Raw genomic sequence first — 14,731 nt, 5'->3', positions numbered from 1 at the left:
CACTATTTGAATCATTCTTTTTCATCTGAAAAATTAACATGGAGTAACTAGTAACAATGAGTCCTTGGCATGATATACATACAAGCCTGTATTGTTTTAATGCATTTTAAAAAACAATTCATACAAATTCCCCCAATACAATACAAGTAATAAAAAAGTGATTAAGAAAATATTAGTTAAGTTGACCCCCTTCCCCAACAACCTCTATTTTAAGAGGTTGTTGCTTCTGTGGAACTCATCACCTCTCTTTTTTTCTCTATCTCTTTCTCTTACACTCGGTCTTCTATCTCCTCCTCTTTCACCAAAAGCAATTTCAAATGCTTTTTGTTCCCATTTCAATCAAAAATAGGTTCATATGTTTTAAATGAAATTTTGCAAGTAATGAGCTCCTAATGAAGATTCATTGATTTAACTAGTTCGGGGAGTACTGGGAAGGGAACAAGAATTAAAAATAGCCAAGAATTTCATTTAGAAAAGCAGCTAATGTGTAGGTACACTAAGTACTCGTCACTGAAAATGTAATCAGGAGTTCTGTCCCTGGAGAGAACCTGATTCTCCTCTCTGTATGCATATTCCGAACTCCCATTAACATTAATGGGAGCTACACATGCATACTGAGGAGAAACTAGCCTCCTTAGTGCGCATGCATAGCAGCTGTGATGGTTTGAGAATCCATATGGCTCTGAAAAGGAGTTATGGTTTATTGGGTTTACATTCATAGATACAGTGGGGGAATTCAGATGCCAAAACCAACGGCCCATATCCAAAATATTCTGTTATGTAACCAAACTCAGAGGGGTAGACATACCAATTCTACCAATAACAGCTTAGTTACTTCAAGAAACACACCCTTCTCAACTCTACCTGTTGATCCTTCTCTTGCTATAAAGCCCAGCTCAGATGCCAATTCCTCCATGAAGCCAAAGATAACTTGCCTAAGAGAAGTGTCATAAAAGACATTATGTCAAGGACATGTATGCCTAGAAAAATAAGTGGGCCAGTCATATGAGAATGAGAAATGGATGCATAGCCCCAGTAGTAAATTAATGTACACAAGAAATGTCTTGCTAGGCTCTGCCCCTTTTCCTACATACTCTATGAAGGATTGTAGATGAAAGAAAGCAGTCAACAATGATGGAGGAAAGACTCATGAATCCAAAATATGTTAGAAAATTCATTTCCATATTTTTAGTAACACATAAAGAAAATAATACAACCATTGTTATGAAAAGAAATGCAAAGTCTTGGCTCAAACTAAAAGAAATTCAAAATTGGGCCTAAAAACTCAACTGTTGGTTCATTCCATAAAAGTACAAAGGGGATTCTCAATATATATATGTTAAATCACTGATCCAGAGAGTTAAAATTCACATACAAACTCTTTTCCTAATAGCAATACTGTGAGGTAGTTAATAAAAATATCTTCATTTTTCAAATTAGAACACCAAAGTTAGGAAAAGCTTCCCAGAATCTGGTCAAAGCCCATGTTCAAGTCAAGCTTCCCTGGCTCATTCAATTATACCCCTACCATCTCTTTAGATATAACAAGTATATACATACATATATAACATATATTAATAAATACGTTCATTCAACAGGCTGAGTCAAGGTCAAAGTTTAAGTCTTAATTAAGAATTTTTTTGTTTTATGGATTAAAAGTCAGAAACCTAATGTTAATTTAGAGTCACTCCATGTAGTTATATAAAATCTATAGCTAATATAATAACTCTTCCAAAATGGGTCTTTGCTTATGACTTCTATCAAAGTAATAGTTTCTCATAATTAATTAGTAATGATAATTTATCAAATGAACATTCATCCACATTTTAACCAAGCATATACTTTAAAAGTGAATGGTTATATAGAAATTTGGTAGGGGGAAAAACCCAAAAACATTAGATTTGAAGTCCAAAAAAACATAAGTTAAGCCCCAGCTGGACAATGTACTACTTATTCAAACAAGACAATTACCCTTTCCTGAGTTTTAATTTACAAATCTATAAAATGAAAGAGTTGACTAGATAATCTCTAAGATTTGGGTCTACCTCTAACATCCTATGATTCTTAGAACCCTAAAACAGAAATGATCAACAACTTTTTTTTTTTTTTTTTTGCTCCAGACTTTTGATTGTGTCCATATGAGGTATTTCCAAGGGGAAAGCTCTCTTCTTCAATTCAGACTACCAATCTGATCATCAACATCTGTATAATTTATAATCTTACAAAAAAGCCTGAAGAATTGAGAGGTTAAGCATCTAGCAAATAATCACACACCTAGTACGGGTCAACTATAAGACTTAATTAATTTAAGTCTTCCTAATTTCAAGGCCCAACCTCTACCAACCCTCACAACATCAGATGACACAAAATTTCCATTACTTTTCTTGGTATATGGAAACAATGCAATTTTCATGTTCAATAGCTCCCATTAGATCAATTAATATTCAAACAAAGCCTTTAACATTAAGTTTAAATAATCAAGGGATTGGGGGTGGGGGGAGAGAAGAGAAGAACCACCAATGTTCTAGAAGCTTCTCTAGACCTTTCAATCAATTTTATTTATATGCAAAACCAAGAGAAACTCAGAAAAAACAAAGCTCCTCCTGATGCTAAAGCTCTCAATTTACTGACAGGCAAATGGCTTCATGCTGCCACTTAATCTCATTTCTTGCATAATGCCCTCTAATTAGCATATCAAAGTGAATTAATACTTCTAGGGCATTAGCAATGGGGAAATCTGCTCCAGGCTCACAATAGCAGTTAAGAGAGAGCCAAGAAATCCTCAAAAACACCACAAACCACTTTGCATTGCAAAACTGTTCAATTTATTTATCCTCTCTCTCTAAACACTTTTACCGCACACTGTTTTACTACTGTTCACCAAACAAAATGATAATTGCCAAAGTTACCAGCATCTGTAATGCCTGTTTGGAATCTTAATTTAGATGATGTTGAAGACCATTTCTATATGCATCCCTTTGTTCTATTACAAACATTAATACAGAGACAGTAGAATTATTGGTGCTTTCAATTAATTCACTTAAATCATGATAAAATTTTATGACATTTAAAAATGTTATTTAAATAATAAGAATACAAAAAGCCACCTGCTGGACACTAAAATTAAGAAGACTTTGAGAACTGATGCATCACCTCAAAAAAAATTTTCTAATTACTAACAGATTCTTCCAGATAATTTTTGTCTTATGGAATCTTCTAAATAATACAACTGTATTATCAATTGTTCAGTGATTGTACATTTTAAAAATCTGAGTGTTTTTAAAAGCTTGTCTATTAAGCCTTTAAAACACAAAAGTTTAATGAGACAAAGTGCTGCTTCCAATTTTATCCCCAGATATAAAAACTAGAAAGATTTTATTAATTCTTTTTTTTTTAAGAAATTAAGCATCCAAAAAAAAAAAAAAGAAACTAAGTATCAATGAATAATTTTTAATTACTCTATTACTAATTAACAGAGAATGAAGAGATACTATATAAAATCTAATCTGAATACTTTTATTACATTAATCTCAGAAAACCTACCTTAATATTAAAACAAAGTACACAGACAAAATTTATAAATACATGATCATGTTGTTAATGACCATGAAAATCAGGACATGCTGGTTGCTACATCACGAAACAACCATCATGAAAATCGAGTTTTAAAGGTAAAGAAAATTCTCTCTCTAACATGGCTTCCTCCTTAAAGAAATGATTGCTTTGTTATTTTTCCAATAAACCAAGTATTGCCTTTAAATTGCATCTCTAAATAAAGGGGTCAGCTGGATGTAAATATGGTCTAGTGGAAAGGTGCTATGGCCTTGGGAATCATAAGACCCTGGGACTAAGTATTGTTTTCTCATTTATAAAATGTAGATAATAATGCAGATAGTACTGATTTCAAAGGTTATTTTTAAAAAGCTTTTATAATCACTCACATATATAGAAATAAGACTTATTTGAAGACTATAAAGATAAAGCTATCAACCAGAACCAATAGCCACCACTTTAGGCAAATCACTACAACTTTATAAAAGCTATCCTGACAAGATTTGACAGTTGACAAACTTTTAATAATTTAAATTAAATATTGATTTAAATGAGTCATGATCTTCATATTTAAACACTTATATGCTCTATGGAATAAAAAGAAAGTGTAACAAAAAGGGTGATCTCTTAATCTAAATCCCTCTGTTCATCTTGATAAAAGAATTGCTTAAACAAATTCTTCTCAAAAGAATTCTGAAACTATAAATATCTATTAGTATTATCTAAATATATTTCCATTAGTAATATTAAAAGAGAATAAGGAACCCAAATTTTAGAGGACATAATAGCATTAAAACAGGCTAGTTTCTGCGGTCATATATACGTTAATTATTATCTGAAATATACATAAGCATATATTTATATAAAAATACATAGTATAATTAAAATAGCAAAGACAAATTTTCCCCAAGTACAGCTTGGCTTATGGAAAACAACCAAACTATCTGTAAGATGTTTTAGCCTAGCTAATGGCATTGTAATGAAGTATACAAATACAGAGAAAACACTTGAATTGATATCTACATAACCTTTTGAAAATCTGAACATTTCAATTCTATATTAAGTAAATGACTATGACACCAAACAATGCATTTCCATCATGAAAAAAAAAAAAAATATATATATATATATATATATATATATATATATCTCTACATATATATAAATGAAAAATCTATTGTATGAACAATGAATATATATACATATATATACATACATATAAATATGTCTATATGTATTTTACTCAAAAGGTTTTTAAAGCAGCAGATAAGAATAGGGCATATCCTAGTTTGGATCACCATTTTCTCTTACAATGGGGGAAGGAGGAAGGAAGATGTTATAATTAAATAATATGATTGGCAAAGTTCCAAAATAATAAAAACATTAATCCAAAATACACAAATTCACTTCAAATTGGATAATAAAACAAATCCCACCGCCCCCAAAAAAAATTAGAGGCAAAAAAAAAAAAAAAAAAAAAAATGCTTTGCCAGTATTGATGAAGTTAGCATTTACAAGAAAAACCAACATTATCTTTTTTTTTTCAAGCAGAGGTAAGAAAGGCAAAAAGTGTTTGAAGCACAAATTCATGTAATCAAGATGATATTTTTTTCTTAATAAAAACATGAAACTCTAGAAGAGATGAATTGAGACAAAACTCAAGTACACTGAAAGACTGCTATGTATAATTTCCTTCAGCAGAATAAAAGGCATTTGAAAAAGGAAGTTAGAAAACTGCTTCTCCCATGGTTTGTTGCCCTCTCCCCCCAAACTATTATGCAAAAACTCAAATAAGCATGAGAAATATTAAAGAAAAATGTTGAAAGAAACAAAATTCTTAAATTGCTTTTTTAAAAAGCAAAACATTTATAGAAAATTGAATCAATTAATTTTTGACATTTAGGATGATTGAATGCCTTTACATTTCTATTGTTTAATCAGTAGTAGATTTTACAACTTCAGAAGGTTTAAAAAAAACATGACATTAAATTTCAAAACTCGTTAAGGCACTAAAATAATAATCTGCAAAATAAGATAGATGCATTGTATGAACTTTTGACTACACATGATAAATATGTTCAAATATTAAAAACATTCAGAATAGTAATGTGTGTAATATGTATTAATATTTCTCACAATATACAGCTATTTTCATTTTGCTAGTGTTCATTTAGTATAAAATTGAACCTAATTCACTAAAATTAAAGGTATGCCATAATGCTGTATAAATATGATAAAATGTAATATAGTTATAGTTATTCTATTGTTGGATAGGAGTAGAATCTAGAGTAAGCATTTTGAAGAATGGCAATTCAAACAGAAAAAAGAAACTCAAATGAGTTTCTAAACCTTTCTGGTACAATTGAGTAGGGAACAGTGTTGTGGATTGAGAGCACTACCTAGCCCTTTAATCATAATGGTGACACTGTATAGCTAGTTACATTTGTAACAATAAAAATAAAAGGTTTCCTTTCACATAGAAGACAATATCTCTCCTACACCTCCATCCTCCCCAAAAAGATTTCATTTTGTAAGCTGTGTTCTGTACCTATTTTTCTTATCTAAAATTTTCCCTTATTCTTTGTAGGGAGAATGCCCTTAAAGGTATAACATTTTAAATGATCATTTTCTCCCTCTCTTCACACATAAAAAATACTTCAACCAGCCCAACCAGCCAAGCAGGCCTTTCTCTTCCCCTGCGGACACCTCCTGCAGTCGAGAAGTTCATTAAGTTTTATGATCTTCCCAAGTCAGTCCTGCTTATAAGCCTCACAAAGGCTACAAATCTGGCAGACCATCATGTATGCCATTAGACATTACTAGTAAATGAATGCTATTTAGGGTTTGTGGTGGCAATAAATCAAGGTTTGGTTGGCAGCTATCAACATTTAGTATTTTAAACTAGTGTTTAAAAAGGGAAAGGTTATATGGATCTTTAAAAGATATGTGTGCATATATGTATATTATATAAATATAGCAACTTTTTAAAATTCCTATCTTTTCATGTGTATATGCAGACACAGCTCTTTTCTACAATGACTCAATCTTAAACTATATACTTCAAGTGAAAATATATAAAAAAGGAATTTCCCAAAATATTTTGCAAGAGTACAAGAGCATGCAGCAAATCACTCATAACTTAGGGCTTTTCCAGTGATGTCAAAGCACTGAGGACAGAGTGTTTTACCAAGAAAAGCATATCAACATTTGAAATTAAGTGTCTAAAATGATATGAAAGCACTTCACAAATGTGATCATTAATATAAATACAACCTTAGAATTTAAGGGTCTAATAAGAAATATGCAATAAAAAAAATCAGTCTAAGATAAGCTGTAAAAAATTCTTATTCGGTTTTGCTGAGTTTTTGAAAAATTTTTTTTTTGCTTTTAGGATCTCACTTTTAGGAATATACAAATACCACAAATGAAAATTAATTTCTGGATATAAAAAACAGACTTTAAACCTAAAAATAATAGTATGAGATTTTCTAAAAATAGATGACAATGTAAGAAAATACCAAATTGGAAAAATAATACTTTAAGAGAAAGTCATATTCCCTAAATTCTGAACTAAAAAAAAAAAAAAAAAAAAAAAAAAAAGTATACAATCAAGGTAGATATCCTGAAGAGAAAAATAGTTTTTCTTATTTGGGAGGAGCCTACAAAATATGTATATAATTTTTCTCAAGCTCAATCCTTATATTAAGAATGAATAGTGATGAGAAACTACAGATCTACTGACAAACCCTAAAATAAATATAATTTAAAATAAAATTAATCTATCAAAGTTACACATATGAGAAAAGAAACAATTGAAATGACATGATATACTGACACACTCCCCCATCTCTTCCAACTACCACTACTCCATTATGGAGAATAGAGTCATCAAAAGTACCCCAGGTTTCCATTAAAAATGACAAGCTAAACTCTTCTTTTGATGATAAAGAATTAAAAACTGGGCATAACATTAATAAGTTAAATAAAATGACTGAGGCAAAGTATGCTCTTAGAAATAAGATTCATCTTAAAAAAAAAAAAGGTTGCTAAGCTTTTTTTGGATCGTGAACCTTTTTGGCAGTCTAGTAAAGCCTGCGGACACTTTCTCAGAATAATGTTTTTAAATGTATATAACAAATTACATGAGATTTAAAGGAAGCCAGATATATTAAAATACATAAATCATTTTTTAAAGTTTACAGACCTTAGGTTAAGAACATTTGATTCAAATATACCACCAAAATGTTTATCATTCAAATTCAAAACAATTTGGAATCAGACCACTCACTCATACGTATTCTTATGGAAACAGATCAAGGGAGGGGGAGAAAGATAGAATTTGATGTCATGTTTTCTTTGCTTTGGCAATGCTAATATTTCTATAGCTGTCTAATTACAAATGGAAGATCCTGAATAAGTCCTCTACTAGGAGTAGTTCTGGAGGAAGAAGAGGAAGTCATAGAAAGGAGGGGGGTTCCTCCCCCACACCCACCCAAGAGAAAAAGATTCACCCCCATCAATCACTCAGTGTTTTAATCCTGTCCCTCTCAAGCTGCTGGGGCTGGCAGGCTCATGCCTTTGCCCAGACGCTGCCTTTACTCTTTGTTGGCTTTTAGCTATTTTACAAAAGAGATAACTTGCAAAGTTGGCTACACTAGCCGAAGCATAAAAGCAGAATCTCTGAAATCCCTAGAAACATTTTCAAATCATAAAGATCTCTTTCCTTGTCAGTTACTCTCTTGCTTTTTAAATAGCAATACAACTACCAAATACTCTCTGCCAGAAATTCCTGTCTCTTCTGAAAAGACTTGTTTCTTCTTCTTAACTCACCTTTGACATGCCATAGACTATACTATTCTCTATTCAAAATGGTATAACTACGCCCTGTGCAAATAAGCAACCTGAGGACTTCGTTCCTGATTGAATTCTGCCTGCATTATGTCTAAACAAGGCAGGCAATTTCTTGGACTGGTTCTGAAACTGCTTTGGCAAAAACTTACAAAGAGGCAAGGAAATAAATACAAGTCAAAGAGGAAAGATTCTTAACTGTGATTAAGGCATATAGGTGGGGGTAACAGAGGGGGGAATATCATTCCCCTTATCCCACATAATATAATGCAATAGAAAGCAGAATCAATCTTAATATTCACAACATAGTCAATACCCAAGTGCTTAGCTGTCAGCAGAAACTGAAGTGGAGTCCTGATAGCACAAAAACCCTTGGACATTAAGCAACATGATTTACTGAGAACTATGCACTTTTAGATTTCTAAGCTAAGACTCTTCATGATTTAATGTTTGATGTCTCATTTTATAGTCAGATAAAAAATTTTGTCTGTAATTTAAGCAGGCCACAATTTACAAAGGTAACTAAAAATTGCCATCTCAAATATCCACAATTCTCAAAAATAAAATGTGTTTGCATTTACATTTGGATACACACATATGCATATATGTATATATTTTAGGAAGGTTTTCTCAACATTAAGACACAACATTTTCCATCTCTTATCTTTCTGTGTGTCTGTTTCTGTCTCTCTCAAAGAAAAACATGAAAAGCACCATTTTAGACAATAAATGTTTCTGGATAATACTTTTTTTTTTTAAAGCAAATAAACTAACTTTCTTGGAAATATTTTGTATACATAAAATCTATTAAATAAATGAGAGCAATAAGTCTAAAATATATACGCAGTGTGTGAACATTTTTGCATTCAACTTTACCATAACTACATTTTAACCTTTTACTTTCCCATTTCTTGCATTTATTGGGCTTTTAAACTTTTCTTCTTTGCCTCAACTTTTAAAAAATGAATTTCCATCTACCAACATTCATTTAATACACTAAAACATGCTTTATAAAATGTTCAAACTTGGTTATCATGACCCTGGTTCTATACCATGTAAAAAGCAAATGGTGCCACCCACACTAAAAGTTATCCAAATTTAACCAGCTTCTGACTTAAACTGATATAACTACCTCTAAATTAAGAAACTGTGTATCCAAATGGACAAAAAAAAATTCTTTAAATTAATATCACGTACAAGGTTTATTCAATATGCATTTGTACATAATTCCTTTCCTCCTGAAAATTGTTTTTCTTTAATATGGCATAAAGCCTTGAAATATTCCCTTGAAAACTTTAATCAGTTTTTAACTTTCCACTTGCCCTTTCTTACCTATTTCATAAGCAGGTATTATAAGCTTATTACATTTGAACTCTTCTCATGTATTCATAAAATTATACATTTAATATAAATATAATGTATAAGAAGTCTAAAAATAGATATTTATTATTTCATACTTTGTACAAGTATTTTTCCCACTCAGCAGCCTAATTCAAATGTACTACTGAGATATGTTCAATCGTACACACATTCTTCTATTGGGAAAGCTGATGCTTAAGGTTGTCTAAGTAAAACAGAAAGTTGCTGGCAATGCTTCCTCTAAGGGACTCTGCAATTGGCATCCACTCTCACATTGCTCCTTGAAAAAACTGACATACAAACAAGGAAAAAGGAAAAGACGGAGAGTGGCTGCTCCCTGATTGCAGCCAGAGGGGACTGGCTCCTAAGAAAGATGACACATGAGCTTTTCCATCTATATTTCATTTTACATCGGGAGTATGAATTGTAAAATTGACTCCAGATTTATTGCCTCTTTCTCCACACACCCTTATCTTATCTGCACCCCCCCCCTTCCACCAAGATCAGTAGGTGGAAAAAGAGAGAATGATCAAAGATGGCGGTACCCAAAGTAGCAGCTCCTAGATTGGCAGAGTCAAATGAGTAGTTACAATGCCACATTGAAACCAATGTAACATTAGAATTCTTACCTGTTTTCTCTTTTATTTCACACAGGACACTGAAGAGAGCAGGTTTCATTCTATGACAATTCAGTGCATGTTTTCTGGGGGGAAAAACAATCCAAACAAAGGTATTAGCATCACCTATTGAATAACATGGCGCTTTCTTCAAATGAGTACTTAAAGATTTCATGTCAAATATGTGTCTTCCAAAGTCCACAGAAGCTAATGCAAACCTGAGTATATTTCTAAAGATAGCTTTTATCTTCAGGAGAACTTGCCCTATACATAGCAGTGATTATATCAAGTGCTAGGAAGAAAAGATCGAGAAATGTGAGGGAGTTTAATTGGCGAGCACCAAGAACAAATGGTGAGGGGGGAAGAACTTGTATTTGGACTATCATTTATTCTCTAACTGAAGAATAGAAGAGAATAGCATTTTAAAAAGACAGTTAAAGTTTTCTAGGTCTTTTCAAAGACTTACTTTTCCCATCTGTTTTGTTTCCACATCATATTGACTCTGGTTAAAATTGTTCACTAACCTATATGGGATACAACCCCTAACTTTCTCTTCCCGTAACAAGTAATAGATTTATTACTTGGGAGATGGGTGAGGTGTCCTTCAAAATCTTGAGCCTTTATTTTATATTTACTGTGATTTAAACATTTATTATTGCAAGTGGGAAAAAGCAACAATGTCTTGTCACTTTAAACATCAGACAACTACCTAACACAAGGACTTGATGGAGTAAAGAAAGTTATACTTCTTCAAGTGGAAATCACAGTCTCTCTCAGCAAACACTTATTGGTCAATGTTGTCATCTTAAATCACTGTGAAGGGATCGAAATAGGGTTGCTGACAGATTAAAAAAAAAAAAAAAAACCGGCAAAAGTAACCATCTATCCCATTTCTTGCCTTAAAAAAAAAAATCTGAAACAAGCACTAAGTGAAATGTGGTTTAAAATTCCCAAGAGCAACTTTTTTTCCCTTTTGCCTCCAAAGGGATAGTGTGGGAATTTGTGGGGTCCCCTCAGGATAAAATTTTATTTGAACAACAAAGTTCACGTTTAAAAAAAAACTAATAAAACAGTTTATAACAGAAGAGGAAGAGAAAGGAAAGGAAAGAACATATAAAAACAAAAAAGCAAAAACAAAAACAAAAAGCACACAACCACCACCCACGGAAAGAAGGCAGAGTGGGGGGTGAGCCTCGAGCTCGAACACACACACACACACACACACACACACACACACAAAAGATGTTCAATGAGACGAAACCAACTTTGCTTGCGCCTCGTCCAGGCTCTGGTCGGTGATAGTCATGATCTGGTGGAGGATGTCGCCGATGTCCTGCTTCCTGCCATCGCCGTCCGCCCCTTCATGGCCATGGGGGGGAGGCGGCAAGGCCATGCCCCCCTGCACCGAGTGGCCGGCCAGATTCACCCCGGCCAGAGTCTGCAACATCCTGGATTGATCGTCCATCCCGCCGCGCGCCGGCGGGAGCGGGAGGCGACGGCGGCGGCGGCTGCTGCTGCTACTGCTGCTGCTGAGAAGGTGGAAGAGGAGGAGGAGGGAGAGTGAAAGGAGGAGGAGGAGGAGGAAGAAGAGGAGGTGGTGGTAGAAGAGGAGGAGGAGGAAGAGAGGAGGGAGAGGAAAAGAAGAGGGGGGCGGCGCGCTCCCCACCCGCGGCTGCAGGGAGGGCGGGGGGGGGGGGGAGGAAGAGTAGCCGGGGTGCAGGGAAGGAGGGAGGGCCCGCGGCGGGGACGACGGCGGCAGTGGAGCCGGGCCCTGGGGAGGGCTAGGGGCCCGACAGCTAACCCGGCCTCGCGAGCCGAAGCCGAAGCCGAAGCCGCGCCGGAGGCGAGAGAAAGCCCGCTGAGGAGGAAGAGGTGGAAGAGGAGGAGGAGGCGGCGGCGGCGGCAGAGGCTGAGAGATCCGGGGCCCCGCGGCTGGAGCGGCTGTGACTGAGGTGGCGGCTGTGGTGACGGTGGCGGCGGCTGCTCCTCCCGCTCCCGGCGCTGCCGCCGCCGCAGCAGCCGCCGCCGCTGCTCCCGCGCCCCGTCCTTACAGCGCCTTTTGCCCGCGGCGGCCGGGCGGCTGGTCCTCCTGCAACTTGCCCCAGAGCCTCCGCCGAGTTGCCGGGACGCTCCCGCCTCCTCCCCTTCCTCACTCTCAGCTCGCTCCCCTCCCTCTTTCCCTCCGCCCCTCTCTCAGCCGCCGCTGCAGCCGCCGCCGCCGGAACGGAGCTACAGCCGGAGACGAAGCAGGATCAGGACGCAAACCCCCTGTTGGGGGGGAAGGGAGAGGAAAAAGAGGAAAGGAAATCGGTGGGAGGAGGAGGAGGAAAGGACAGATGGACTCGGGGTGGAGGTGAGAGGGGGGGTTACGGAGAAGGGTGAGAAAGTTTGGGAGCCGGGGCAGGGAACCGGTGGACGGCCCGGCAGCTGCTGGGGGCAGCGGGAGCCCCGCAGATTTATGAAGCAGGACCTGCCGCCGCCCAAGCCGCGCACCCACCCACCCAGGAAGGCGGGCGGGCTGGCAGGCAGGCAGCCGCCAGCGGACGGGGCTCGATGGCCGCTCTGGTGAGGGATTGACAGGCTGCCAGTGCCACTCACTCACTCACTCCCTCACTCACTGCGGGCCCCCGGCGCGGAGGGGAGGGGCAGAGGGTGGAGCAGCCCGCGCGTTGGTCACGCCCCTCTGGAGGAGGTGCTAAGGGCCATTGGACTTCTTGTCAGCCCGCGCCTCGCCCTGGCCCCGCCCCCTCCCGTCCTCCGCACCTCTCAGTCAAGCGCGCGCCCCAAACTCTTCTTTTGGCTAGCGGACGCGCGCGTAGGTTCCAAAGTCCAAGCCAACTGTCTCCGGCTGGTTGCTAGTGGGTGGCGCACTTTTCTATGGGGAGCGTGGGAGGATGGTGTGTGTACGCGTGCGCAGAGAGATGTAAAGAGTAAGGGAGGAGGGAAATTCCCCTCTTCTCCTAGGACTCACTCCACAGCTTTAACCCCCAGCCGCTCTGGGTGACAGAAGCCCATAGTGAAGACTTGAGGCCTGTTCACTTTCCCGCGCTTCCCGAGAGTAGGAGGAACCCTTTCGAGGGAACCAAACCGGGAATCATTCTCCAATCACAACGCTCACACAGGTAAATAGGGCGGTACCAAATGAGGAGATGATTAATCTGATTGGAGATTTCGAAAACGTTCTTTCTACGACAGGAGGAGCAGAAGGCTCCGCCCCAGTCCATCGTTGCTATAGTAACCAGAGTGGCGCTATAGAAAGAGAAGGTACCTCAGAGCTTTTCGCCCAGTGTGGAATCCGGGGTGTTGAGAAAAGAAACCCATTTGTGGCCTTCGGCAGCCCTGAGGAAGGAAGAAAAGGCAACTTATTTCACAAAATCGCGAATTGTCAGCGAGAGTGGACATTATGGACCATCTTCGTCCAGCTCCCTCCCTTATTTTACAAACGGACACTAGGGCCCGCATAAAATCGACTTGCTGAAAATCTTCACAACTAGAAAGTGCAGATTCTATAAATAATATAAATCCCTTTGACTTTAAAGCCCGTGCTCTTAACACAAAGAACATTTGGAGAGAAAGAAAGGGAGAAAAACCCTTCATTTACACGCGACACAAATAAGACTCAAAGAGTAAAAATACCTTGCCTATGTTCACAATAGCAAAATCTGAATTCAAACACAAACCCTCTGACTCCTGGAGGAAGTGTTCAGTCTAAACCCCGAATTCCAAATCCCACAACCAGGGAATCTCTTTTGAACCAGAACTCCTTTGGAGCACGGCTTGATATAGGAGAAAACGGATCATTGAGAGTCAAAGGATTGCAGGTTCTAAATATACCACTAATTCTGGTTAAGTTGAGCAAGTGGTTTATCTTTCAGAATCTCACTTTCCTTCTTTGACACAGAACTCATTCCCTTTTGAAGTAGTTCCTTAATTCAGATTAAGGTTGTCTTAAGTTAAATTATTTACATTAGTTAGTCCCTAAAGATTTCTGTCTCCAAATTTTTTGGTCATATATTCCTGAATAAATGCAGTGACAACAGAGATACCAATAAGAAATTTCTTTCTAAATGTACAGAAGGCAGAAAGAAGTCTGATGGAGGTAACAGTGAAAAGTCAAGCATGGAGCACCATGGACTGAAAGTGGAGAAACAGATTCTCCAGGTGAATGAATGTTTTTTGTTTTGTTTTTGTGTGAAACCATACAACCTGAAAGGAGGATACAAGAAACGGGAGAGGGGAGGTAGAACAAGGAGATAGAGGAATACTTGATATTCTAAGATTAAATCAAAGGTTAGGTCAAGGTGACTTGTGTGACCTCAAAAATAAAAGCATCTTCAGGGAATTCGTGAGGAGGA

At 37.2% G+C, this 14,731-nt stretch overlaps 1 protein-coding gene across 5 annotated transcripts in view; it reads right to left on the bottom strand.

Annotated features, from left to right (window-relative positions):
• PBX3 (PBX homeobox 3) overlaps window positions 1–13,419 on the bottom strand; it is a 292,919-nt gene extending 279,500 nt beyond the window's left edge. For 2 of the 5 annotated variants that reach the window (XM_074293103.1, XM_074293107.1), the window contains exons 1-3: window positions 13,348–13,419; window positions 11,642–11,905; window positions 10,389–10,462 (exon numbers count right to left, since the gene is read on the bottom strand). In XM_074293103.1, the coding sequence (XP_074149204.1) occupies window positions 10,389–10,462; window positions 11,642–11,905; window positions 13,348–13,391 (382 nt within the window). In that variant the 5' untranslated portion in view covers window positions 13,392–13,419. Of the gene's footprint in view, window positions 1–10,388; window positions 10,463–11,641; window positions 11,906–12,877; window positions 12,959–12,994; window positions 13,053–13,139; window positions 13,223–13,347 lie in introns of those variants that run through there. The other 3 variants (XM_074293104.1, XM_074293106.1, XM_074293105.1) reach the window with 3 other exon arrangements.
• Window positions 13,420–14,731: the final 1,312 nt, after the last annotated feature.

This window comes from Sminthopsis crassicaudata, chromosome 2 (genome assembly GCF_048593235.1).
Source record: "Sminthopsis crassicaudata isolate SCR6 chromosome 2, ASM4859323v1, whole genome shotgun sequence".
Lineage (NCBI taxonomy): Eukaryota > Metazoa > Chordata > Mammalia > Dasyuromorphia > Dasyuridae > Sminthopsis > Sminthopsis crassicaudata.
The sequence above is the reverse complement of the archived record's forward strand: the minus strand, read 5'-3'. Positions and strand labels throughout refer to the sequence as shown.